The sequence below is a fragment of the Cynocephalus volans genome, chromosome 8, assembly GCF_027409185.1.
Source record: "Cynocephalus volans isolate mCynVol1 chromosome 8, mCynVol1.pri, whole genome shotgun sequence".
NCBI lineage: Eukaryota > Metazoa > Chordata > Mammalia > Dermoptera > Cynocephalidae > Cynocephalus > Cynocephalus volans.
Genome location: NC_084467.1, coordinates 145,556,810 through 145,581,190, shown reverse-complemented (window position 1 = coordinate 145,581,190; position 24,381 = coordinate 145,556,810). Strand labels below are relative to the sequence as shown.

General features: G+C 36.0%; 1 protein-coding gene across 1 annotated transcript in view; it reads right to left on the bottom strand.

The window, feature by feature from the left end:
- Positions 1-24,381, bottom strand: part of HMCN1 (hemicentin 1) — a 414,327-nt gene that overhangs the window by 285,101 nt on the left and 104,845 nt on the right. Inside the window, exons 3-4 of the mRNA XM_063104004.1 lie at positions 22,332-22,490; positions 21,152-21,274 (exon numbers count right to left, since the gene is read on the bottom strand). Of these exons, the coding sequence (XP_062960074.1) occupies positions 21,152-21,274; positions 22,332-22,490 (282 nt within the window). The remainder of the gene's footprint in view (positions 1-21,151; positions 21,275-22,331; positions 22,491-24,381) is intronic.

The window sequence follows — 24,381 nt, the reverse complement described above, 5'->3', positions numbered from 1 at the left end:
CCCCTAACTCCCAGGAATTAGTATAACTAGTTCTATAAATCAGAAGTTAGAAGAGCCAAATAGTTAACTCTGGAAACTAAATGAAATGGTCAGTAGATTTCCACAAAGCAATAAGTGATAATAGTTAAATTGCAATAGAAAGATTACACCAGAAATGACCCAAAATATGGTGTCAGGAAAATACCCAAAATGAGCAATGGTAATAATTTCAGTAATTATTTTCACATGAATCCTATAGCTCAATCTAAAATGCTTACATTCCATAATTGGCATCACATTTCCAAACAAAAATCCAAGCATTTTGCTGGAAACATTTTTTATCTATAAAAAATAAATAAAATAATGATACCACACACATCCACCAGAATGGCTAAAATTAGAAAGACAGAAAACACCAAATGTTGGTGTAGATGTGGAACAGCCAGGATTCTTATATACTGCTGGTGGGAGTGTAAGTTGTAACAACTTTGGAAATGGTTAGGTGATATCTGCTAAAAATGAACATAACATGCTCTATGACCCAATATTCCCACTCCTAATTACATAACCAAGAAAAATTAGTACATATATACCACAAAATGACATGTTCTAGAATATCCAGAGCAGCACTGTTCACATGAGATCAAACTGAAAATTATCCAAGTATACAACAACAGTGTAATGGAGAAATAGATTGTGTTATATTCCTAAAATGGAATACTATACATTAATGAGAATGAAAAATCTACAGCTACATGCAATGACGTGGCTGAACCTCACAAACAGAATGCTGAACAAAAGACGCCAAACACTCAAGCGAACATGCTGTATGATTTCATTTATAAAAAGGACAGAACTTGGCAAACTAAATTATGCTTTTAGAGGCCAAGACAACAATAACCCGTGTGACCAGAGGTGGCATGAAGGAGGGTTTCTGGGGTCCCTGGTAACGTACTGTTTCTCAATCTGAGTGCTGCTTAGCCAGGGTGTGTTCAGTTTGTGAAAATATATTAAGTGGCATACTTATGTGCACTTTTCTGTATGTATATAATACTTCAATAAAAAGTTTAAAATAAAAAAATTCACAAAAGCACTTTTTTAACCAAACATTTATTATATTTATTAAATTTAATTTAATTGAAACAAAATTTCACTAATTAAATTCAAGAAGCTCCAATATATACCTAGCACTGTACGGTGTTCAAAAGGAGTAAGATAAATTTTTAATAGCAAAATTTACAATAATGCTGGGCAACACACCAGATACACAGAAAACCATTAGAAAACAATAAGTACTGATTTTTTAACTCTTGATACCATAAATTGCAAATGCACCATTATTTTACATACCAATTAGAAAGGAAAAACACTTTCAATCAATCTATGACATGCCACTGCTTGTAAAATAAATTCCATTTTAGAGATATTTAATTGCTAAAAAAAAAAAGTGCTTCTTGGAATTAATGAGAAAATGTGCCATAACAGATAGTAAGTACCATAGACAGTCAGACTAAGAAGGGATCCCCATGGCAAATGTATTCTAGGAAAGATTCATGTATTAAGTGGGACAAAAGATGGTCCCTGAAGCATGGAAAGGAAAGAAGTTAAAAACTGGAAGGTGAGGGTTATTCCAGGTTAAGGAAGCTTTAGAAGCAAAAGTGCAGAGGAAGTAAAGCACCCAACCCTGCGTGAAGTCAGACAGGAGAGAGCCTAATTAGAGTGAGGAATGAAGTATTAGGAAATACCTGGAGATGCAGTTGGATGGCAAGGCGAGGCCGGATTGCAGTGGGGTTGGAAGTCAAACAAAAACAATCTGGAAACCATTCAACTGGCAGTAAGGATCAATTTTTAGAATGTGGGCAAGGTGTGGTGAAAATGATACTTGAAGCAACTTATCTTACCCAATTGGATGGGGAAAAACAGTGGCAGCAAAAGTAGAAATGATTGCGGTAATATAGGTGTGAAGTGATGAAGACTTGGGCTAGACTGCTGACATTAGAAAGAGCACATTAAATAAAATATTGCATAAAATCTTTATGATGCATTCCATATGTAAAACTAAATTTGATGTAGTAAGCACAACTTCCTAAAAAGAAACTACATGCTTTTGTTTTTTAGAAAACATTTCATTTAAGATTGGAAATTCAAACATATTTTTCACCTGTAAATATAATACATTTTGTGCAAGTAAGAGATGAATAAAAAAAGACTTGTAATAAAAAATAAATATCCCCAACTTATTCTAAAGAGATTCACTCTAGCTTTATCTTCAAGTTGCTTGAGAACTAAAGTTTCCAAACACCTAACTAAAAAATCTTTTAGGTATTTATCTAACTAACTATGCATATTGGATGTTTACTTCATTTAGATTATGTGTGCATATAAATCATTCAGCATGCAAATACTTGGGTTTTCCTTTTCCTCTATAACCATTTCTATCTCTTATCTCTACCTCTATTTGTACCTCAATTTTTTTCTCCTCTACTGACACTTTTCTTCTAATAGAATATTCAAAGCTGAGAGCCTCAAACACTTATAAGCTTAATACTAATATTAAGACTTAGAATGTTTAGTAAAGTGCAGCACTCAATGAAATACAGAAAAATCTGTTTGGTCTTCATCACTGAGTTATGCAAATGATGAATATATGTCTTTAGTCAGAATCGCAGGGATACAATAAGCATTTAGACACTTTTTTAACTGAAAAAGGTAGATTTCCAATTGATGAACCCTTCTAGGATGACTACAAAGCTGTAAAGAGACTACTTTTAAATTAAATTTCGTATCACATGCATGCCATAGAATCATTCCCTTGAATACTATGAAAAGCATAGCATTGCTGGCACAGCAAAAGAGACAACTGGAATCAATTTTTCCTTGCAAGTTTTATGGACTGCAGGGTAGAAGACTGGCTGTTGTCCCTCCTTTACTTAGAGTAGAGATAATTAAAGGGGATAACGTGACTGGCATTCGTAAATAGAATTACCTACCCATCCAAAATCTTCTGACCCATCTAGTTATAGACATACACCTACATTCATAAATCTCAGTAACAGAGCAATAGGCTCTAAACCTCTATCTTGAGACCGAATTTAGAGGACTGAATATAGAAACATAGTTCTTTACTGTAGTGATATGTGGTGCAATCATGCAAGTGGCTTAGAAAAAAGGGAAAAAAAATATTTGGTGAAATTGGTCACAGTCAAAAGTAACTAACTTTTAATATAGCTAACAATGAAAGACTTATACTATTTACGTATATGATATAATAATACATTGCTGGTTGAAATGTGAAATGGTATAATCATTTTGGAAAACAGCCTGAAAATGTCTTATAAAGTTAAATATATCCTGGTATATAACCTAGCAATTTCACTCTTAATTATTCACCCAAGAGAAATAAGAATATATATCTGCACAAAGAACCATACAGCAATGTTCACAGTAGTTTTATTCAGTTTACAGAACTGGAAACAATCCAAATGTCCAACAACAGGGAAACAGATAAACAAATGTGGTATATACATAAAATCAAATACAGTAAATAAAAAGGAACAAACTAATGATATACACAACCACATGGATGATTTTCAAAAATATTAAACTGAGTGAAAAAAGGCAGACTGAAAATTTTCTATTTATATGAAATTTTAGAAAAGACTAAACCAATCAAGTGATGAAAAGCAAACCAGTGGTTGACAGGCCGCAAGGCAGGGGGCAGAATTGATTAGGATGGAACATAGGAAGGTTTTAAGGGTGATGAAAATGTTCTATATCATAAATGTGGTGGCAGGTACACAGGTGCATACATTTGTCAAAACTCACCAAAATGTAGACAATATGCATTTTAATTCATGCAAACTCCACCTTAATGATATCATTTAAAAGTATTTCATGAGTATGTAGCATGTATAGAAATATGATTAGTATCAACAGGAATCAAAGATAAATGTGATCATAAGCATGCATTCTTTCTGTTCATAAAGGAGTAAAGTGAAAGAACTGCACACACACATATGTTTATATTGTATCTAATCACTCATTTTTTCACTGTTCAAAAAGCGTAGTAATTGAACTGTACAGCAAGATAAAGTGCCCAAAGCATTTAAGGCAAACCGCAATCTGGCACTATACTAGAGATCAGAGAAACAGGAGACTACGAAGAAAGGAAAGAGGCAGGATTCAAGAGGCAGCTATGGGGGAGGACCCTTCTTTTTCCCATCTTTGTAAATTCTCTTCCTCACCCGCTATAAATAAAACATAATTTTTTTTAGTCCTTGATTTTTGCCAAATAAGAGCGAAGATTTTCTTCTTCTCATCTTTGAAGAGTTGAATAGATTATAAATAATTATTTCATACAGTTCAAGACCTAAGCTGATGCTAGCATAGGCATCAGAGAAAAAAATAAAACATTCATAAAATATACTTTATTTGATATTTCAATCCCAAAAGCAAAAATGCTATTTTTATTATTCTTTATCTTCTAATATCTAAAGTGGGGAAATAGTGACTTCCAGACTCATGGTTTTACACAAATAAATTCCAAACAATTCATTATTCAGTGGCAATTAACCTATATCAGGCATTTTTCTTTAAAAAAAAAAAAAGGACACTTTTGTCAAATCAAATATTACACAGAAATAAACATAGAAAACAGGTAACAGCAGAACTGTTCCAGTAGATGCTAGAACGAATCCCACTCTCAGAGCCCCCAAGGCCTACCCCAAACAAGCTCCACAAACTACAGTTTAAAACCACTTACCTGCATAATCAAGGAATAACATTAAAACAAACAAAATAATTAATTAATTTTTTTGATGTTGACACAAAGAAAATACATTAATTTTCTTACTATTCTATCAGGTACGGAAAAATAAGCTGAGAATGCTCCATTAGAGTTTCGTTAGTACTGCTTTATTCCACAACTGTATAAATCAATGTATACTTAGAAAGTCTACTATGGTTAATGCAGCCAGCCAAGTAAGTTTGTGTGTCCTTTAAAATAACATTTATATATTAATCTTCTAAAACAAAAGTAAATGTAAGTTTCTCAAAAAAAGTTATTGAGTCTGACAAACCTTTAAATATGAAATGAGTAGTTTTCCATTAGGGAGTTAGTCTTTTCTACATCTGTTTAGGCTAGAAACTTCTAAAAGAACAAATTCTCTTATTAAATTCTGAAATTCAACTTCCAGGCCCCATCTAAAATAGGAAGTATAAGCAGTGAGCGAAATAAGAAAATACTGAGAGACTTATACAAGCATTTTTGAAGCTGCAAAACTATTCAGGGTAACTTTTGGGCAATAATACAAATTGGTACTATTTTATAAAAAGTGGCTATTTCTATTGAGTTTACTTCAGAAACCTCATCTGAAAATTAACTTTATTTTGTTTAATATTGCAGACTGAATTTATAAATGATATTTGTCTAAATTCATGTATTCAGCTCTTAGGTCTTATTTCACATTTCTAAAAAAAAAAAATAGAAGACATTGCAAAAACAAAACAAAACTCCAGAAAGATACCTATTCTATGACATTTCTCCTACTACAACATACTAAATTCAAGACAACTTATTTAGTTCCTAAAGAGAAGAAAGTGAATTAAACTTCCAGCAACTCAAATTTATTCTTTTGTTTGATCTGTCCTTATTCATGATTTTCTTTCTAACTCATATTGTGCCAGACAGTATTATTTTACATAAAAAGAGTAAAGTGTTAAACAGTGCTAGTTGATCTACTCACTTTATTCCCTCCAATGGACTATGCTAATGTAGATATTGCTATCAAAAAATATTTTCTTTGTCATATATTCCTTGCCTCATATTAAGTAAATCTGTGTAACAAATGTCTCGTAGCTCTGTGATATTTCTGCTTATTTACATTTCTAAAACTACAATCTTTAGTGTTGTTTATCCTATTAGGAAAATAAAGAATTCCCAAAGAGAAAGGAAACTATGTTCAGTAGGAAACTGAATAAGAAACAGTCTTAAAGACTGAATCTGTGTGTGTACAAAGAAGACAGTGTCATCTGACAGAGAGGCACACTCAAAGGAATCAAGAACGAATCCAAGAGGGCCTCCGAGATTCCATTAGACAATGATCCAGACCCTTTGCAGAAAGGAATGGTAGAGGCAGCCCTGGACCCCAAGTCAGGGGACCTGGGTTTTAGGCCATGCTCTATTTTTTTTTTTTTTGGTGTGTCCATTTTTTATTGAAACAATTGATGATACATATTTGTGGGGTACAGAGTTGAATATATGTCTGTGTACAATGTGTGATGATCAAATCAAGATAATTTGCATCTTCATCATCACTAAACGTAATCATTCCTTGTGTCCATTACCCAGTTTCTCCCTAACCTGTCTCACGTTGCCCTCCCTCTTTCTCGCCTTTAGTCATCACAGTTCTGTTCTCTCCTTCAATTCATCGCTGTCTTTTTCTTTTTCTTTATTTCCTTCTTTCTTTCTTTCTTAGCTCCCACTTATAAGTGAGTATATGTGGTATTCCTCTTTCTGTGCCTGGCTTATTTTTTATATATTTTATTTTGTTGTCGTTGTTGTTTTGTTGTATATTTATTTATTGTTATTAGCTCCCAAATATAACTGAGAAGATGTAATATTTCTCTTTCTATGCCTGGCTTATTTCACTTAATATAATTTTCTCTAAGTCCATCCATGTTGCTGCAAATGTAAGTATTTCATTCTTTTTTTACAGCAGAGTAGTATTTCATTGTATAGATATACCACATTTTCCTTATCCAGTCATCCGATGATGGGCATTTAGGCTGGTTCCAACTCTAGGCTATTGTAAATAGAGCTGCAATAAACATGGGAGTGCAAGTGTCCCTTCAACATGATGATTTCCATTCCTTTGGGTATATACCCGGCATTGGGATGGCTGAGTCATATGGTAGATCTGTCTGTTGTTGTTTGAGACACCTCCATTCTGCTTTCCTTAATGGCTGCACTAATTTACAGTCCCACCAACAGTGTAGGAGGGCTCCCCTTTCTCCACATCGTCACCAGCATTTGTTATTCTCTCTCCTTTTGATAATGGCCAGTCTAATTGGGGTGAGATGATACTAGAATCAGCATCCCATCTTACACTGGATGTCACTATATTTGGATACGAGGCTTCTCTGTGCACAATAAAACTATCAGCAAGACAACTCTGTTCTCCCTCAATTTGCCATGGTTTTTATAACTAACAAATAGTAGTAGACCTGGGATTTTTGTTCCAGATTCTCCTAGTCCAGATCTCACCTTCATTATCCTATTTCATTTCTTCAATCATTCATTCAATAGACATTAAGTATCTACTACTCTACTACATGCCTGGCACTCCTGTAGGTAGCAGAAATATTATAGAATTAATATAGAAATTCTTATAGAATGTATAGCCTAATACAGAAGATGCACTGTTATTATAATACAACATGGTGATATGAAAATATAAAGCCAAAGCACCTAGCCCACACTTGGGGAGCCAGGGAGGGTCACTGAGCGAAATTACTTATAAGAAGAGGTTAGAGGATGAGTGGGAATTATCCAGGTAAACGGGGGTGAGTGGCTTATGGTTGGCTATTGCTGCAGGGGCTGGAAAGTTTTCCAGGAGGAAGGAAGAGCCCATTCAAAGTCTCAGAGGAGAAAACATAATATATCAGAGAAACTAAAAGAAGTATATTACAACTGAACCTACCATGGCTCACATCTACATTAAACTTGGTCGTCTTCTAGGATGGAAATGCCTACAGTTATCAACTTCTTTTTTGTACTTTTATCCCCATTCTGTTCTATGTTTTCTCTCCATTAACCTAAGTTTTTACTGATCCTTCTGGACCAATGTTGTTCACTGAGACTGCTAAAAACCCCATTCCATCGTTGAACTCTCTTTATTCAAAATTCAAGATACTTCCTAATCTCAAGGGAAATATGTCTCTCACCTCACCTAGTATCTTCTCCAACAACTCTCTTTGGTGAAGGCTGCTCACTGTCTTGTACCACATATATCTCAGAGATTAAACCTGGGGCAGCCTTCCCATTCCCCACTGCTCCCTGCCCCTCCCTGAATAAAGCCTGCTCCTTTGAGGCATGTACCATCCACCCTTACTGCTGTGTTTCTGCCATGCCTCATATATTGAAACTTCAGCACCTGGCTTACTGTCTTTCTTTACATCTCAAGACTTATTGTCACCACAGTGGTTGCAAATTCACATGGATGACCTATTAACTTGCTGACCTCTCAACATCTTGACCTTCTCACCTCCTGTAAACTTCATCACTGCTCTGTTTCACCCACATACTCCCAAGGCCAACCAAGAAACTCGCCATCAAGTGGGGCTACTCCAAACATCTCACTTTCTCACCACAGTCTGCAAATCCTCCAGCCTTTTCACTCAGTTGCTCCCTCCGCAACATTTTTGCTCCACGAGAGCATGCATATCTATTTTTGCTCCATATTGAATCCTTAAAGCCCAACACATAGGCCTCAACAATTCTGTTGAATGAATAAATGCATGAAGATATAACGAAGCAAAGAATAAAGATATAAATAAGTGAGAGAATGATGGAGAGACAAGTTAAAGGGCAATATGGCCACAGACTAAACAAGACAGTAGGTGAGGAAAGGATGGTTAACTGGGAAGCCTATTATGAAAATAGAATGGAAAGCATTTTAACAACTAACCAAATGTGAACAACAAAGGAAGGAAAGACGTCAAAGATGACTCAGGCCTTCTGAGCCAGGATGACAGCAAGAAAGGCAATAACATCAAGAGCAGAGAGCAGCAGAACGTGTCCAGTGGGGAGATTCTAATTTAGAGGTGTCAGTAGCACTGTCAGGGTAAGGTGATCAAAGGATCTGCTCCATTAGTATGTGGGTGTGTTTGAAATTTTCTTTTCTGCTGGAAATGCCTTCTCTATTTTTCTTTATTTTAAAAATAATATCTACTCATTATTTTAAATATTAAGAAAACATAAGAGAAAAAACTACTAAAATTATCCATATCCATACTATCTAGTGATTGCTGTTTCTCATATATTTGGGTATGTCCTTTCCATTTTTTTCTAGAAATATGTATACATATATATGTAAACAAATGAATACATTTTTGAAAACTGCAATCTTGCAGGATATATAATTTTAATAAACATTGCTTGAATTAATAATTTTAATTACTTGTTTTAACTTATTATTCAAATTTATTTTATTCATTATTATATTATTGAGTTAATTTGTTAATTTAATAAATTAACAAATGATGATTCTGAGTGAATAATGGCCAAATTTTCACAAATGTATTCACTAATTCCTGAAGACTTTCTTTTCACAGAAAATGCTAATATGCAAATTTTAAATGGTTTAACCATACCATGTGTCTTTTTTCTAAGTTCATAATAAAAAAGAAGTTGATAAAATAACCCAACAATCACATTTTAAAGTAAATAAATTGTGTCCATTTAAAATTATAATAAAGAATTTTGAAAATTTTTCTCTTCCTCTTTATTCAATCACTCACACCAAAGCCGTTTAAATTATATGGCATATGACTTCAAAGCGTTATTTTCCTTCTGGGGCCTTTAGCAAAGAAAGAGAAAAACCATTTGTAATTTTTGTCACAAAGCCAAACCATAACCAAAATGTTACAAGGGAGCTCTCGAAAGTAGCTCATACCATCTCTCAAAAGATTTTACTTTTATAACCCTATTACAGTCAATTCATTCTAGGAATGCATAAGGAAACCTGGAAAATATATGAAACATGGGCTCTGTTTCCATTTACTTATCCTAGGTCATAAGGAAATTTCTCTAATAAAATTTCCCTTACTTTGACTCTTAACTCTTTCATCTGTTCTTTGCTATTGCAGAATAAGAAGCAAAAATTAGATTGTGATGAATATTTTTATTTATGTTGAACCAAGTGCAAACAATGATAAATCATAATATATGTTTGGTATTTACAGGGCATTTGCAACTTAGTATCCTATGGAACTGCTTCCTGCTTCATTAGATAAGCCTACTGCTTTCAAGGTTCATATTGTACAGAAATATTGAAAATAAGACCTTGATTATTCTTTATTCTTTGTATATAAAATCCTTTAAAGAGCTTCTCAAAAAGAATATTCACATGTTTTTTCCAAAGGTTTTAAGCTACTTTTAATTGATGTAATTATTTCTGCCAAAGATACTAAGTAGCACATCTTTTCCTTCTACCTTAAAATATATTCTACTGTGTTTAGTACAAAAGTTATAACTTTTTTCTTTCAGGTGAATAGTAATTATATAATGGGGTTCCTGAGTAGGTAATTAAGCAAAGAAAATTAGAAAATTATATAAACTCTTCCATGTCAAGAGATTAACGACAGCCAATTACCTTGGGCCAAATTATTCAATCACCATTATTAAAAGAAAAACATTAGCATGTTTTCTCCTCAATTACATAAATATAAGGGCAGTGGGCACTTCTTCTCCCAGAGAAAAGGTGTAAAAACAAGACTTTTTTATTTTTCCCCTTTCTGTGATAGACAAAAGACTGTCCTTTGATATCCTGGGTACATAAATCTCTTGGTGGGACGAACCAATAGGCCTAGATGTTCAGGAGCCTTTTGGTTAAAAAAAAGAGACTAAGACCCCAAAGTTCTTCTTCCAAAAATTCAGTTAGATCTTTTTCAAACAATTTGGATACATGATCTCACTTGCTTTTCACACATAAAACAATTCTTGTTGTGTATGTCTTTGTAACAATTCTTGTTGTGTATGTTTTTTGTAATTAGAGGACTGAAATATAACTGCTTTCTCAGTTGTTTGAAATCTTCATAAAATGCAAACAATATTTTTTGAAACATCAGGTATGTAAACTTTTAAATGTGATAGTCCTCTTATTTTTTATCAAGTCCATTAAGTTCAGATATACTCTGATATATATAACATATACGAGTATATCATATATAAGGGGACTTCAAAAAGTTCATGGAAAAATGGAATTAAAAGATAAAAACAAAAACACAAGCTTTATTACTCAACATAAACTCCAACAAGTTCAAGACACTTTTGTAGGCTATACTATCAGCCGTTTAGTCCACCCCTAAAGAACTGAAGGTCCTGGGAATGTAACCATGTCAATGCAGTTTCTTTTACATTATTAATGGGAAAAAAAGGGTACCCTTTAAAGTTTTTTTTTTTTTTTCTATTTATTTATTTATTTTTTAATTTTATTTTGTCAATATACATTGTGGCTGATTATTGCTCCCCATCACCAAAACCTCCCTCCCTTCTCCCTCCCCCCTCCCCCCCAACAATGTCCTTTCTGTTTGCTTGTCGTATCAACTTCAAATAATTGTGGTTGTTATATCTTCTTCCCCCCCCCCCGGTTTGTGTGTGTGTGTGTGTGTGTGTGTGTGTGTGTGAATTTATATATTAATTTTTAGCTCCCACCAATAAGTGAGAACATGTGGTATTTCTCTTTCTGTGCCTGACTTGTTTCACTTAATATAATTCTCTCAAGGTCCATCCATGTTGTTGCAAATGGCAGTATTTCATTCGTTTTTATAGCTGAGTAGTATTCCATTGTGTAGATGTAATTAGGAAACAAAAAAAAAAAGCCAGCAAGAGGCAAACCAGGACTGTAAGGCAGATGCCTAATGATTTCCCATGAAAATTCTCACAAAATTACTCTTATTTGATGAAAGAAATGAACAGGAACATTGTCATGGTGGAGAAAAACTCTCTGGTGAAGTTTTCCTGAGCATTTTCCTGCTAAAGCACTGGCTAATTCTCTCAAAACACCCATAATAAGCAGATGGCACCATTCTTTGGCCCTCCAGAAAGTCAACAAGCAAAATGCCTTGAGCATCCCAAAACACCGTTGCCATGCCCTTTGTTCCTGACTGGTCCACTTCTCTTTCGACTGGACCACTTCCACACCTTGGTGGGCATGGCTTTGATTGTGCGTTGTCTGGACTGCACAGCTAAAGCCATGTTTCATTTTCTGTTACACTTCTTCAAAGAAATGCTTCAGGATCTTGATCGCACTTGTTTAAAATTTCCGCTGAAAGTTCTCTTGTCTGCAGCTGATCTGGGTGCAACAGTTTTGGTACCCATCAAGCAGGAAGTTTGCACAACTGTAATTTTTCAGTCAGAATTATTTAAACGGAAACAACTGAGATGTCTACAGAACTGGCTACTGTTCCTGCTGTTAATCCATAGTCCTCTTCAATTAGGGCAAGAACAAGACTAACTTTGTCTTCAAAAGTTGATATGGATGGTCTGCTTCTGCAGGCCTCCTCTTCAACATAGTTTTGTCCCTTTTTAACAGGAGTTATCCATTTGTAAACTGCTGATTTCTTTGGGGCATTGTCCCCATAAACTTTCTTTCAAAATTTTAATATTCATTTGTACATATTTGCGAGATACAGTATATTGTTTCAATTCATGCATATACTGCACAATGATTCACTTAGGGTAGACAGCATCACTTTGTACCCATTAGTCCACCCCTTTTCCTCCTCCTCCCTTGCCCATAAACTTTTCATAAAGCATCAACGATGTCACCATTCTGCCACCCAAGCTTCACCACAAAGAAGATATTTGTTCCTGCTTCAATTTTAGCAGAATTCATGTTGCTCTGATAAGGGCTCTTTTCAAAAAGATATCTTATTCTTAAGTCTTTTTCAAAATACTTTCAGAATACAAGATCCTGTTTGGACAGGTTACAACTACTTAGTGAGAGTTTATTTTGGTGAAAAAAAAATTGCAATTCTTGCATAGTTTTTTCATAATGTCCATTTTCCATGAACTTTTCAAAGACACCGTGTGTGTGTGTATGTGTGTGTGTGTGTGTGTGTGTGTGTGTGTAGGGAGAGAGAGAGAAATGCTGATTATTCATTCATAGACATGTGCTTCCTCTAAACAAAAAGCTTTAAAATGTATCTTTTAAAATTAAATATATAGGGCTGGCCCCGTGGCTCACTCGGGAGAGTGCGGCGCTGGTAGCGTCAAGGCCGTGGGTTCGGATCCTATATAGGGATGGCTGGTGCGCTCACTGGCTGAGCGTGGTGCAGACCACACCATGCCAAGGGTTACGATCCCCTTACCGGTCAAAAAAAAAATTAAATATATAAAATATGCAAGGAAATATCCAAATTGCTGAGGCTGTGTGAAAATGGCTCAATAGAATTTTATTTGTCTCAACACTGCAGATTTTTTTCCTGTTCTCTTGTGCTCCTTTGTGGTTCCCAGTGGGCTCACTCTTCAAGAAATCACTGTCCAGTGGCTAACGAGTTGTTTCAGTTTTAAATACAAAGCATTTGGGACATTTTTCTCTCAGTCAAATCTTTAGTTTCCACCACAACTCCAGTAAAAATAAAGACCACGCCCTATTAATGTGGAGAATAGTGAATCTCTTTCAAGTCCGTGTGGATTTTAAATAAGTTTTTCAAAGACTTTGAGGTGACACAATAATTTTTTGATAGTTAAGACTCTTAGAAACCCAGAGTTAGCTAAGCAAGTAATTTATCGATTCATTTAGCTCTGACATCTCAAGGTCAAACTCAATATTTTATTTTAGCTTCTAATAAAAACAGAGTCGGCTAAATAAACAGGTTTATTTCTTTTTCTATTTGTTGTGGTACTGTGGAAAGCATGCAACTTATTGGCTAGTGTTTACAAATGACATTTCTTTCTTTTCTTTCTAAGAAATATCATCTCAGGCATTTATGTAAGCTTCTTTCACCTTAGAGACAGTTCTTCTGTCTGCTTTTTTGGTATTTTAGGAAGAAGCTGTAGTGAGTGATATCCATTGTTTTCTGAATTTTATATCGGGGGTCAGATATCATGATTGTTTATGAAGAATTGTGGGATAACACTTTCATGTTGAAACTTACATTTCACAGGCAGTGAATTATGATTTGCAGATATGACCCCACTGCATATTACAGAATGTATTGCTGCAATTTATAACTAGTGCTTCAAACAGTTCCCAGAGCCGTTATATGAAACCATTCTCTTTCTGAACAGCTTATCCTTTTAAACCACATGTTCCCCACTTCCTGTCCCCTTCTGGTTCCATCCCCTGATGTTTCCCACTGCAGGAGTACTCTACTTGACTTTTGATATATTCTGCCTAAATGGGATTCTGTTAAGAACAGTCATCCCCTCCTCACCATTTGTGAGGAATGTTATGTATTACGTACACTTTAAACATCATTATGAAAAACTGTCCACATGCTCAGAAGCCTATGGGGAATAGATAACTTTTTAATCAATAAATTAAGGATTTTATTTTTTGTTTTATCTAAACATGTGGAAAGAAAGTACTCGTAGCTTCATTTAGCCATATTAGCAACCTATAGAGCACTCCCGGGTACCTGGGAGTGAAAAGATAGTATGTGACTCAAATATTAGCATTCCTGCCATATACTCAAGTGGATAACAGGTCGATCATAGCACTTTAATAGAGAAATAAAGCAAACCATGGGAACTAAGGTACACATTCCTTTTTGTTCTCCTGGTGCGTTTGTGGATGTGGAGACATCTGTATTATTTTAAAATATAAGTTCTGAGTTTTGCACTTCATTTTGGATATTGAATTAGGTGAATCCAAAGAAGGGATAAATGGAAACATTTATGCATTGTTTTCACACATTTCCTGTAGCTTTCTAGCGCGTTATAGTTGTCTCTGATACATTTTCAAATTTCAGAGGAAACACCCGTTTCTACTTATTTTCAAGGTCAGCAGTTAGGTCCTGTTTTTGAAATAATGTCTGGAGTAAAACATGGAATAGAGAAAAACAAATGGCAATACCTCATTTCTGAGTACTAATAGTTCAAAAGCCGGTTTCAGTCTCATCAGTGCGCCCATATGCAGAAAGCTCTTGGTCTAAATTCTAGTCACGAGTGGCCCTTAGCCAAAATAGCAGGAAGGGACTGTGCCAAATTCATATTTCAGCGAAGTTTACAGTTTTTTAACACCACTACTGAACCCAGAGAAAATGAGGATAAAACTAGCAGGAGAAATAAATCCAGTAATCTCGAATCTATGAGGCTTTTTGTTGCCAGGTTGTTGGATTTTTCACAGATACGTTGCAACATTGTTACTTCATTTTTCAGGGCTTTAGTGACTTCCTCTGAGATACCCAGTGAGTTTAAATCTATCTTTCCACTGGAAATTCCTTAGTGGGAAAAGTAAAGATGTTTTCTTTATCTTAGAGTGTCACTTCTGTGACAGACAGAAGAGAGGGTCGTCTATTCTGTTGTCCTCCAGAAGAACTCCATGGGCCTGTCTAGTGGGCCGTACCGTGATGCTTCCGAGGCCCAAACCACCTCCCTTCTCTCCCATGCAGGGGCATCCAGACACTCCGCATACTCTCCTTTTCTCTCGGTAGCTGCAATTACACATGCTGACTCCAGAAGGACTTGCAGGAGAATGGGATTTATTCTCCCCAGGGCTTCCCAGACTACCTGCCTCAACAGGTTACTGTGAGGATTAAAGGGATACACTCAGCTTAGTGCCTGGAACATAAGAAGCACTCTATCAGGGTTCCCTGTATTATTACTATTATATTATTTTATTATCATTATCATTATCAGTGTTATTATTATGCCCTACATAAGCAGTTAAATTCTTTAGCTTTTAACTGTTTTATTGCTAAATGTGACATGAAAATAGGAAAAATGACAAATACAGGGAGTCTTCAAAAAGTTTATGTAAAGGTCAGTATTATATTTTAATTCTATTTTTCCACAAATTTTTTGAGCACCCTCATATAGTGGAATTGTAAAAGTTCAAGAATCTTACAAAATTATCTTGTAGTTCAGGGTCCATCGTCTCTCGGGCATTTATTTGTACAGGTGGGGCTCACCGAAGTGCCCCCCTCCTACTGAGTCCTCGGTAGGATAGGACATCCCCTAGGACCTACAATCAAAGCAATATCATAGGTGCCTTCTTTCACAAAAAAGAAATTTCTGTCTCTAAATACCTCTAGACTGGATGATTTCCATTCTCCTGGAATTCCATTCAGCTTACTATATGTATTCCCTATTTTCTTTCATTTTTACAACAGTCCTGTGAGGTAATTAATATGCCAGTGTTCACATGAAGCAACAGCCTCTCAGAGAAATTACACAAAATTATTTCCTAAAGTTGTTCAACCAGCTAAAGGTAAAGATGTCATTTAAATCCAGGTCTCCCTGATTCTAAAGCCTCCGAGTTTCCTATTACAGCATGGTGCCTTTGGCCATCTCATCACATGTGAACACTAAATATATATTTCTTTGTTTAAGGAAAACTTCTCAAATACGTTGCTGGAATATTCTGGCTAGCATGTATGACTAAATAAAAATAAGAGCAGTTAATATTTACTGATATATAAACCCAAGAACCCTGTGAGGTAGGGACTATCATTCTGCCCATCTTACAGATAAGGAAATTGAGGCACCAAACTTACGTAACTTTTCTAAGGTCACATGGCTGGGATATGAACCCTGGTTGCAGAGCCTGGAGTCTTAACTACTACTACACAATGCTGCTTGGGCTGAATATTTTCTGTTTGCCCCCCAGATCCATTCTCTACCTTTTTCCATCTGGTTCTGCACCCTGGGATGCTGACTTCTATGGACTTGCCTCAACAGGGCCCTTTGGTCCTCTAGCTTCCAGTTAGATTTGAAGAAATAGAAGGCACCAGGAAATGGGAAGGGGTTGGATACTTGTTCCCCTGGCTCCATCCCCACAGGGCTTCGGTTTGTCTATCCCAGGCCACAGTTCTTGATGAGGCTGGGTCCTTCTAGGTGCTAATATGAGCTCTCTCCTCTTCCCCTCAGACCTAATGGGAATGTAGGTGGACCCATAGTTTCTGGGCTCTTGGTGCTTCACCATGCCTCATTGGCTGCCCTTAGCCCTGCCCGCACCTTGATCAATTTTCATTCTTTAAACTCTTTTTTGCCCCTACTGAGTGAGTCTCCTGTTTTCTGCTGGGATGATTACTGGTACCCTGCCTCTGTAAGAGATAACATCTATTAGAATGTTATTTATTGGAATGTTAACATTTATTGGAATAGAACCACTACCAGATTTGGATGTCCAGGGAGAATTTTGGGGAGAGGGAAAGGGATGTTAGAGGACAGGAGTTGCAGAAGGTGGGGAGAAAGGATAGAGAAATCCAGGACAAGTGAATTATCTAACTAACAATGGATCTTTTTGTGTTAGCTTCTTTGACACAAGGATATAGCATCTGTGAGAAACTCTGAGCTTTCAAATATAAAAGTTTTCTTATACCAAAGGAAGTGTTAATGAGACCAACTGACAATCAATCAGCTTACAAAGAAACGGAGAAGTAATACTGCATTAGTTTAGTTCCTTTTCTGTCTTCGAAGGTGAATTAAGTACATCCCTGAGATGTGCTTTAATTTGTGTTTCCACAATGTAATACCATAGGGTGATTTATAGACCACTGCCGCCCAGCCAGATAATTTCTTAACTTTGGTTTCCCTTTTATGTTAAATAAAAATGAAAGATACTCAGATTTTCTACTTTATCATGGTTTAAAAAAGAAACAGAAAGAAAGAAAAAGCGTCAAGTTAGCTCAAGACAGAGTTGATACAAAATCTCCCACACTAAGTTAGGAAATTGATGAACTAAGTTAAAAAGGGAAAACACAACACTCTACAGTTTCCTTTAGATAGAGCAGATGAAAAATTTTCCTTGAGTGAAATGAAAGGACTCAGTGCCTGTGTGCCTTCGCTGTAGTTCTGTGTCCATTAAAAGTGCAGATATAAGTGTAGCATCTACTTTCCCTATAGGTTGTAATATTTATATAATAAAAGACTTTGGAACAATGAGAAAAGAGAAATAACATTTTGCAAATACAATTTTAACATTATCATGATGCTTCATGTTTACAAAATCTTCTCTGTTGGTGGTGTTCTTTAAGGAACACATCGACTCACACAGCTCCAGTATTATTGACTTACATAATTCCACAATATTTTTTCTCACGCACAGGAAAAAACAAAACTACCCAGTCTCTTCCCAGACTGTCCCACTCAAATTTATTTCCCAGCAACAACGAGCCATCTGATTCCTAACAAACATGGCAGCACAATTTCACCATTTTAAAAGCAAAATAGCAACACTACTAGGATTATAATAATACCAGTTAATATTTATTGAGCACTTACCCTGTGCCTGACCTTGTGTGGAATATTTTACATACATTATCTCATTTAACCTTAATTCTATTATCTCCATGTTACATGGGAGCTCATAGAACCCATGTCACAAAGAAATATAGAAATATAGAATGTTTATCATTTAGGATGCATTTACCTTTAGATAACTGAATACTCAATTCTAACTGGCTTGAACCCTTCATTCCCTCTGCAGGCTTAGCATTAGGATGGGTTTGAGTGTGGACTTAATCCAGAAACTGTATTTTCTTAGCTCTCCACTCCCCTTTGTATTCATTACATCCTCAGACTTGGATCAAGATGCTTGCATCACATTGGGGATCCACACCCATGCAGGGCATATCTATAAGAAGAGACGTTTTCCACGACACCCCTAGCTAAATTCCTCTTGATTTTATTGGCGCAAAGTAAATAAGATGCCCTTTCCTACACCAATTGGCTAGGGGGTTGGAATTGCTATGATTGACAGATAAATCAAGACTCATCCCTGCTTGCATCAAGCACCAGTTTATAAAAATGGGCAATTTTAGCAATGTTTCTCTCGAGTGCAATTCTGTCAAAGGTAAATTTAAAGATTAGAATATCAGTTGATGTATTCTTCTACATACATTTTAGAATACATTTTTCAAGTTCCTTAAAATATCCTGCTGGTATTTTGATTGGAATGGCATGGAATTTACAGATTTGGGCAAAATGGACATCTTTACAGTGAGAAGTCATCCCATCCATCCACATTGTATATCCCACCATTTATTCAGATCTTTTATGTCTTTTAGTAGAATCTGAAAATTTTGTCTGTAAAATGTCCAACATACTTTTTGTTAGATTAATTAACAAAAAAAGATATGCTACAAAAAAAAAATCAGTTGATGGTCTAGTAGAGATATTAACAAACCAGTGTTTGTTTATATATTATAGACATGTATCTATATATGTTATAGATGTATATATCTATAAAATTTTCTGGAACTCACACCAAATTTTTGTGAAGAATTATTCTTGCAAATTATTTGGTAATTGTTAGAATTGCTAAAAGTTATTAGGACTATAAGGTTATACATCATGTCATTTATTTAATAAATAATGTACCCCTTTAGGGCTTATTTTCTCCATTTAAGAACACAATCATAGTTTCAATTTTCCCAGGCATGTGGATATTATGGAATTACATAGGACATACTTATGTTTTTTTCTGGCTTTGCGACCCAACTACTAATAAAGTCCTATGGTTATCCTTAAAATTTCACCGTATTTGTTTTGAGAATCTCTAAGTCGTGTCTGACTGCTCACACGCAAGTTTGAGTAACCATCCTTCAAAAACCCTAGGTGCCAGCCATGTATCTCCTCATCTCTTCTCTGTCTGCAATACCTTCTGCTGAGAACCACCATGTCCACTGGATGTGGCATCCTCTGCAGGTTCCAACACCCAATCTGCCTCCACTGAACCCCAGAACCACTTCCAACCCAGAACCTCACAAACCCTAAGTGGGTGGTGTTCTCGCTGATGCAAGAGAGAATGACGATCTTCCTTACTTCAGTCCTACTTTGCACTGGTAATACTGACTATAACCCGGGGTCTTACAGAATTCCAGGTTAAAAACAACTTCTACCAGCAGCCTTTCCTTCATTAGGTTCAAGCACAGTGTATGGGATAGGACAAGAGACCCAGTTCTTCCCCAAGCCCTTTCTTACCAGGCTCTCAAATTCTCATGAAAATTTACTGCCAAGGACTCCTCATCCTCAAATCCTGCCTAAGCATTTCTGAGTGTCTAGAGTGGACACAGTAAGAACTCAAGCCATAACCCTCTCTAAAGCTGTTTCTTCCTTGAAAACTTTTTTTAGATCAAAGTAACTTTCCAGGTTTATATATGTCAAGATGTTGATTCCCTACCACCTGCATCCAGCCCAGCAATGACCAAGCTGCTGCTGGAGCCCCCTCGTCTCCCCTGCAGGAATGAGGGGGATGTCATGGGCCTTGGCCATGCCCCCTCCTTTCTCCTCCTACCACTTTATTTCCCTCCCCCTGCTGGACTCCTCCCCCTGCCCCCGCCAACTGCTTTGCAACAACATCTTAGAATGTAAAAAAGTAATAATATTAATAAATAAATTTTTTAAAAAGATGTTGATAAAAAACACTTGTGCCAGATAGTTTGCTCTAGGAATTTGCAATGTCCTATTAGTCCCACCATGATGTAATAAAAACTCTTTAGTTAGAAGAGAACCACTGAACCATGTCATTCAAGACACAAAGGAGTCTTCATTAACAGAACTCATATAGATACAGTGATCACATCAATCAAATGAGAATTATGTCTACTTAAAACGTTTTCTTTGTATTGGTTTCTTCCTAGAAACTTAAGTGGGTGATAAATAAATAAATAAATAAATAGGTAAATAAAATGTTCTTATCATGAGTGAGGCCAACACAGATAATAAAAAGGAGAAACAAGTCATGACAATTAGACCTATCTCAAAGACTTTTTTAGAAAATACCAAGATTTTCTTACAATGCAAATTATACTTTTATTGTCATAAAAGTTTTGTGATAACTATACAGTTGCTTAGTCATAGTTTTTGACTTTCAATGTTAGAGGACAAACCTTATTAGAATTTTGCTCAATAATTATCTTTTCTACATGCTACTTCAGTAACCAGTCAAGCCTCATTTTACCGGTTATCTAAAAGTTATTCATCAGAAACACATATGGACCTTACTAAACAACAAGAACCACAAAAATCTTTTACTCCAACTAAATGAACTTTTTATACTTAAATTAAATAACTCATTGCTATAACATAACACAATCTGGAAATTAATAGATAAATCTATGTTTCTCCACCTTAGTTCAATGCCTTTTTGACCTGTGACCTAGAAGTAAAACATTTTGGTTAAATAGTTATTTAAATCAAGCCTGTCAGAACTAGACTAGCCTAACTGATAGTGGTAATAAGGTATCTAGTAATAAAGTAAACCCACTTTATTAAACTGACCTCATTAACTTGTTTTTTGTCCAGATGGAACACTTGACCAGAACTTGTAGAGGCAATTTCTTCATAGACTTTATATCCAATATGGTTCCTGTCATCGCAATCTCCAGTGAGCACAAATACCACCTATAATTTTTTTTAAAAAGAAGACAGTTTAAAGTGTTTCCAGAAATCAATGTATATGTATTGAGAACCTATTATGTGTTATATTACTAGGCATGTAAAATACATATTTATATATGTAATAATTCTTGACCTTGTGCGGGTTAATAGTGAACCCAGACAGGAACATAGTTATTTATATTTCAGAAGTAGGGGCTAAAAGCTATGGAAGTGCAAGTGAGATCAAGACTGTGCTAGATTACATGATGGCCTCAATTCCTCAACTCTCCCTATATCCCTACACTTTGCCAAAGAATTTCAAAGTTTCTCTCACTAAAGAGACAGAGCTTAGTTTGTTACCTTTGAATCTAAACTTGGCCATGTGACTTGCTTTGGTCAATTACATGAGGCAAAATGGACATTCTACAAGTTCTGAACCTAGACTCAAGAAGCCTTGTGTATTTGCATTTGATCTCTAGCATTTCTGCCATGGCCATGAGAAGGACATGTCTAAATTAGCCTACTGGTCTCAGAAAGAGGCTAAACAATCTGTGAGGCAAAGCCAAGTCACCCCAGAGCCCAGCTTAGATAAGTCAAACCCAAACTATTCCTCAGACACACAAGTAAGCAAGTCTAGCCTAGATCAACTGAGCTCTGTGAACACGTGAGAAATAAATGCTTATTGTTTTAAGCCATTGAGTGTTGGAATGGTTTGTTACGCAGCAATACCTAACTGATACAACAAATAACTCTGACTCAAGCAAGATTCCACATATGAGGGAACATATGAAATATAGCCCTTCTTTTTTAGGCCTATGTTTTTGTCAGTTATAAGCAACGTAATTAATCCCCAATCATTTCTTGTCTGTATTAAAAAACTAGGTGTTCATATGCTATGTATGAATATCACATATATGTTTAATATGTTTAAATGAAATAACACATACATGTTGGAGTTCATATATGTGATTAGAGAGTTATAATTACTGTTATTTGCCACACATGGAATAGTCAAAGAGGAAAGGCACCCTCTTACATGCTGTATTCAGATGGAAAGGTTTGGGGGTTGATTCCTACTCACTTGTGACTGCTTCTGTTGGATGAGCTGCAGCACCTCATGGGTGAGCCGGTAATCTTTGGACCGTGCATCAGTGAAAACGTAGATGAAAGAACCAGGAAGAGAAATTTCCAAGGCAATTTTTATAGCTCCGATACTCATTTCTGGACAATCACCACCACCCTGTTGAGCAGAAAGAAAAATGTTTAGTTATAACAAGTTGCTTTACGAGTTTTAGAATCAAGCAAGCTCTCTTCACTTTTATTTTCTGTCAGATTGCCACTAGATTAATCACTTTGGTTGGAAAAGGATAAAATTAAGAAAACCTGAAAATAGTTACTCAATGAAAGGGATAGGCTTTATCATTAAACTTTGGAGATTCTATTTGTTTCTTCTATGTAGGCTTTCCCCAGGCTCCAAATAGTCTCAGATTCTGATATAGATACCCTGAACACTATAGATCTAGTAAGGGTCATAAGAACCAAGTATCAGAATTGTTTATACTGTAGTCTGGACGAATTGCAGAATCTTTCCTTGCACTGGATCACAATCAAAACTTACAGTCTTTGGGTATCATCTGTTAAATGGAATGAAACAGAGCATCAGCTGCTAAAAGTTGCCTCTAAATCTGAGACAGTCCCATTAAATATTATGTCACTTGCTTAAGTGTAGGTGGCAGGTAGCTGTAATAACGTGATCTTCACTTTGAAAAAATCTCAGCCATAGACTCCCAGAAATTTTACTGAGTTAGCAGTCCGTTCTATTTTTGCAGAACTTATCTTCTACCTTCTATCACTTATATGCATTCTCAGGGCATTTAGTTTCACAGATAACACTGTTCTCAAAAACTTGTATGCTTGTAACTCAGACTGACAGAGTCTGGACGTGTTGTCCCAAAACTCATATGGAAATCTGATCCCCATGAGGCAGTACTGGGAGCTCTTTGAGTCATGGGGGCAGATCCCTCATGAAAGGATTAATGCTCTCTGGGGGGCTGGGGAGGGTAGGGAGTGAGTTCTGGCTCTATTAGTTCATAGGAGAGCTGGTTGTTTAAAAGACCCTGGCACCTTCCCTCCCTCTCTCTTGCTTCCTCTCTCCATGTGATCTGCTCACAGCCATCGCTGCCTGCAGCTTTCCACCATGAGTACAAGCAGCCTGAGGCTCACACTAGATGCAGCTGTCCCAGAATTGTGAGCCAAATAAACCTCTGTTCTTCATAAATTACCCAGTTTCAGGTGTTTTATTACAGCAACACAAAATGGACTAACACACAGACCATACTTATCACTCAAGTTCTAATTTTCCATTTTCAACTTTTTGTTAGACATCTACTTCTAGATGTTCTGTATGTCTCCCCAAGTCAGTGCATCTAAAATGGAACTCATATTTTATCTCAGCTACATCTTTTGGTTAACAATACTATCTGCCCAGATATTCAAGTTCAAAACCTGAGTCATCTTTACTCCTCCCTTTACCTCTACCTAATCAGTGGTCAAACCTTGCTCATTCCACTTCCGCCATGCATCTGTCCCTTCCCTTTCTCTTTACTTCATACCATTCACTCTTCTTATCATTAATTTTGCTACATGTATAGCCTCCTACCTGATTTTCTGTTCTTCCTTCCACTAAACTTTATTTTTCCTGCAGTAAAGAGCCATATACATCACGCTTCTACTTAAATCTTAACTAACTACTGGCATTGGATCAAATTATCTTTCTAGATTTCTATCTGCTCTATATCTCCATAAATTGCTCCCTTTAAGCTGAGACTACTTCCTGTTTTTTTAATATACACCTTGCTTCATACTCTAATGCCTTAAGTACTTTTATTCAGGTTATCTTTCTCCTGTTCCATCTCCACCACCAAACACTCCACCAATAAATGCATACCTAAATTCTCTCATTATTCTATAAACTCTCTGATGGCAGGACCTGTGCTTGCCGAGTCCTTAAGTCCTCAGTTATCTCAGCATCTTGCTGGCATAAAGCAATCACTGAGTAAATATTTGTCCAATGGAACTATTTTCTTCTCAAAGTTGAGATAATATGCTTTCCCCTCTTTAAAATTTTCTCT